Source organism: Myotis daubentonii, chromosome 4 (genome assembly GCF_963259705.1).
Source record: "Myotis daubentonii chromosome 4, mMyoDau2.1, whole genome shotgun sequence".
Classification (NCBI taxonomy): domain Eukaryota; kingdom Metazoa; phylum Chordata; class Mammalia; order Chiroptera; family Vespertilionidae; genus Myotis; species Myotis daubentonii.
Window position 1 is genome coordinate 33,409,073 of NC_081843.1, and position 4,301 is coordinate 33,413,373.

The window sequence follows — 4,301 nt, forward strand, 5'->3', positions numbered from 1 at the left end:
TTTAGAGAAAGTAGAAGGGCCCTAGCCAGTTTGGCTCAGTAGCTAGAGCGTTGGCCTGCAGATTGAAGGGTGCCAGGTTCAATTCCTGTCAAGGGCACATGCCTGGGTTGTGGACTCGATCCCCAGTAGGGGGCCTGCAGGAGGCAGCAGATCAATGATTCTCTCTCATCATTGATGTTTCTATCTCTCCCTCTCCTTTTCTCTCTGAAATCAATAAAAATATATTTGTTTTTATAAAGAGAGAAAGTAGAAGGGAGGGAGGGTGGGAGAGAGACAGAGAAAGAGAGAGAGAGAAACACCGATTTGAGAGAGACACATCTATTGGTTGCCTCCTGCACACACCCCAGTGGGGTTGAACCTGCAACCCAGGTAAGTGTCCTTGACTGGTAATTGAACCCAAGATCCTTCAATGAGCGGACCAACGCTCTAACCACTTAGAAACACTGGCCAGGGCTCAATGAGGTTTCTTATCTAGCTTGGAAGTGTGCTTGGTTTCTACTAGATTACAAAGCCCTCTGGTTCAGGAAACACAGTAGTGTCCTGTTATCAGTCATTGATGCTGGTGGGAGGGCCTAGGCAGGCAAGGTTGCAAGAACACAAGAAAGCCATGCCCTTCCCTCATTCGAGTCATGAAACCAACATTCTCACGAGTACCCAGCACTGTTCTAGGCACTAGAGACACTGCAGTGAATAAAACCGGCAGAAGTCCTTGCCTGTTTGGGGACACTCTGGCTGCCCCAATGGAGCTGACACACTGGAGCAGAGAGAGAATAAAAAATAACTAAGAGGAATATAGAGTATGGCAGGTGCTGTTAAAATCCGAGGAGAATATAAAGTATGAAAAAAAGGACAGAACACTGTGGAGTGAGTAGTTGTAATTTTAAATAATGTGGTCAGGGAAGGAAGGCCTTGCTGGGAGCAAAAACCTGAAAGGTAGGCATGAGCCTTGTGAATATCTATCTGCAAGTGTCCTTGTCGAAAGCCCAGGGGGCCCGAAGTGGGAGCACGTGGCTTACTGGAGGAAGAGCCAGGAGATCCGAGCGCTGGAGCGAGGGGAAGAGAAGGGATTTGACCAAAGGGGTCACTTGATCAAATCTTTCACCACCATTTCATTAGCGTGAATCTCGGCACTGACTTGGAGCCCAGAGGGAGGGAAGGCAGGGCTCTGGGTGAGGGGAGCAGCTCAGCTACAGGGATCCAGAGTCACTGCGAGGGATTAAGCTGAGGATTAGGCTGGGGGGGTGGGGGGGGAGTTTTAGTGCAGCACTGGCTCAGAGGAGTCTTCTGAGCGCTTTTGAGGGCGGTTCCTGGCTACAAAGTCCAGATCTCTAGGGCTGGCAACCCATGGGCCTGAATCAGGCGGGCACCCGGCGTGGCGGGTGCTGCTCGGAGGCCCGAGGGGCAGAGGAGCAGGTGCGCCGCTCACTCCCGCAAACACCCGCGGCCACGCCCACGCCGCCCTTCCAGTCCCCGGGGATCCCGGGCAACAGGCTGCGCCCCCTTCCCCACGCGGCCGTGCCAAACGCGGAGTCTGGGGACCAGTCAAACAGCCTGTAATTTGCAACCTACCCGCGACCTGCCCGGGAATTGGTTACCTAGCAGTGGGGACGAGGCGGGAGAGGCCGGGCTCCGGCCCAGACCCGCCCCCTCTCGGCACACCCCCACCTGCGCCGCGAGCCACTCCCGGCCCAGTCCTTCCTCCCCCGGCCCTCGGCGAAGGTGGGAAGAGGGGCCACGTCACTGTCCCCAGGTCCGGGAGCTCGCGGCCCCGCCCCGCCCGCCCCCGCCCGGGCGCCGAGCAGGATCGAGGACCAATCGGCCCCAGCTCAGGGCCAGTTCAGTCGCTGCCGCCGCCGCCACCCACAAAGCCACAGGCAGGTGCGGGCGCAGCCGCGGCGCCGCCGGCAGAGCAGAGCCGTTAGCGAGCGCGCGATTCGTCGGGTCGTCCGTCCGTCCGTCGGGGCGTCTTCAGTCGGCGCGCCGCCGTTCTTGCCCAGGCCCAGCGGCCGCGCCCCTCGTCGTCCCTGCACCCGGAGCCGCCCGGCAGAGCCGGCTTTGGAGCGGCAGCCATGTCCATGGGCCTGGAGATCACGGGCACCTCGCTGGCCGTGCTGGGCTGGCTGGGCACCATCGTGTGCTGCGCGCTGCCCATGTGGCGGGTCACGGCCTTCATCGGCAGCAGCATCATCACAGCACAGATCACCTGGGAGGGCCTGTGGATGAACTGCGTGGTGCAGAGCACCGGCCAGATGCAGTGCAAGGTGTACGACTCGCTGCTGGCGCTGCCGCAGGACCTGCAGGCGGCCCGCGCCCTCATCGTGGTGGCCATCCTGCTGGGCGCCTTCGGGCTCCTCGTGGCGCTTGTGGGCGCCCAGTGCACCAACTGCGTGCAGGACGACACCGCCAAGGCCAAGATCACCATCGTGGCGGGCGTGCTCTTCCTGCTGGCTGCCCTGCTCACCCTGGTGCCCGTGTCCTGGTCGGCCAACACCATCGTCCAGGATTTCTACAACCCCCTGGTGCCCGACTCGCAGAAGCGCGAGATAGGCTCCGGCCTGTATGTGGGCTGGGCGGCTGCGGCGCTGCAGCTGCTGGGGGGCGCGCTGCTCTGCTGCTCGTGCCCCCCGAGCGAGAAGAAATATGCGCCCGCCAAGATCCTCTACTCGGCGCCGCGATCCGCCGGGCCAGGCACGGGTACCAGCACGGCCTACGACCGCAAGGACTACGTCTGAGGGGCCGCCGCGCATCACCACCCTCACGCGCTGGAGCGCCCACCAGTCCAGCCGCCCACCTTGCATCGGAAGCCAGCCCAGCCCAGCTGTCCGGCAGCCCTCTCACTGGACTGGCAGGGGCCAGCCCGTCGCCCCTTTCCCCAGCTGCCACCCCTCCGCGGGCAGGCAGCGGGACAGCGAAGCCTGGGGAGCAGCCCGCATAGACAATGAAACCTCCCACTCTGGATGCGGGGTGGGGTGGCCACGCTTACCTGCGGGAGGCCTCCAAGCCCTTGTCGGGCAGGCCGCGGCAGCCTTGAAAGGGGCCACTTGATATTGTTCAATAAAAGCCTTTCGTTTTGCAGTTGCCTGCACGCCTCCTTGCCCTGAGTGCGCTCACAGGTCCCCACCTCCCTGAAAGGGTTGGCCTTGGCTGGATTCTGCTAGGGATGAAGCTTAGAGAGGAACAGAGCGGTTCAGTAACCGAGAAAGAGGCTGCAAACTGAACTGGGTACTGGCGGTCATCTGGCCGAGCCTACTCACTGGGGTTCGGCCGATTAAGAGGCAGGTGTGGGCACTCCCAGCTGTTTTGGTGGAGAGAGCCAAGGGGGTGGGGGTAGTGTGTCAGGGACCCTCTTCTCCAGGCTGACATTTGGGTTTCTGCTTGGAACATGTTTTCCACAGCGCCTGCGCTCCAGAATCGCCCCTGTGCTACCTGAAAGAGCACATTCTATGCTATGATTTCATATTTGGAAAAGGAGAACACAAAGACCTATTGTGTTTGTTTTTTGGTTTTGGTTTTGGTTTTGGTGTTTTTTTTCTTACCAAAAGTAATGCTGGGCAGAATCTTCTCACCTGGGGGGAAAGATGAGAGAGGGGCCTCCTTTCTTCCTGGGAGAGTTGAGGGGGGGGGGGGGGGTTGCTCAAAAGCACTGGCATCTTGGAGAAAGTGCTGGAAGGCCAGGCACTGGGAAGGGGGCCTGTGCCCAGGGCCAGGAAAGAGAAATTCTGCACGGCTGGATAGATAGCAAGGTGAGAGAGGAAGTGGTGACGAGGCCCAGGGGCTCAGAAAAGACACAGGCATGGAGAGTCTCCTGGGAGGGACCACAGACTTTGGACCTAACTCTGGTGTTATGGGGGTCAGGGAAGGGACGCACCTTGTCAAAGCTATGCTCTCTAAAAAACCTCTCCAGCAGCCCCTGAGAGCTGGGATTCAGGGAGGCCAGTAAAGGTGGGAGACCTTCTAAGAGGCTGTGTAGCCATCCCAGTATGAGATGATACAAGCCAGAAATAAAGCAGGGACGGCAGGACTGGGAGCAGGGCCTGGTGGGGCTGTTAGCAGGGCTCGAGAACCAGTTAGATATGCAGGGTGGGAAAGAGGGAAGAACTAGGAGAGCCCCAATTTTCCACCTTAGATCATTGATTGCATTGTGATGCCATTTACCAAAATAGGAGACCAGGTTACTGGGGGGAGATCACGGGGTTCTGTTTTGAGTGCACAGAGATTAACAAGCCTGTAGGACCTTCGGGCGAGATGTCCCGGAAATGGCTGGGCATATATAGAGCTCTGGAACTCAGGAGTGGTAAACG

General features: G+C 59.1%; 1 protein-coding gene across 1 annotated transcript; it reads left to right on the forward strand.

The window, feature by feature from the left end:
* The first annotated feature begins 1,795 nt into the window (after nucleotides 1-1,795).
* Nucleotides 1,796-3,078, forward strand: CLDN3 (claudin 3). Its single transcript, XM_059693453.1, has one exon. It carries the CDS (start codon nucleotides 2,070-2,072, stop codon nucleotides 2,730-2,732), a length of 663 nt encoding a protein of 220 aa, XP_059549436.1. The 5' UTR covers nucleotides 1,796-2,069; the 3' UTR covers nucleotides 2,733-3,078.
* Nucleotides 3,079-4,301: the final 1,223 nt, after the last annotated feature.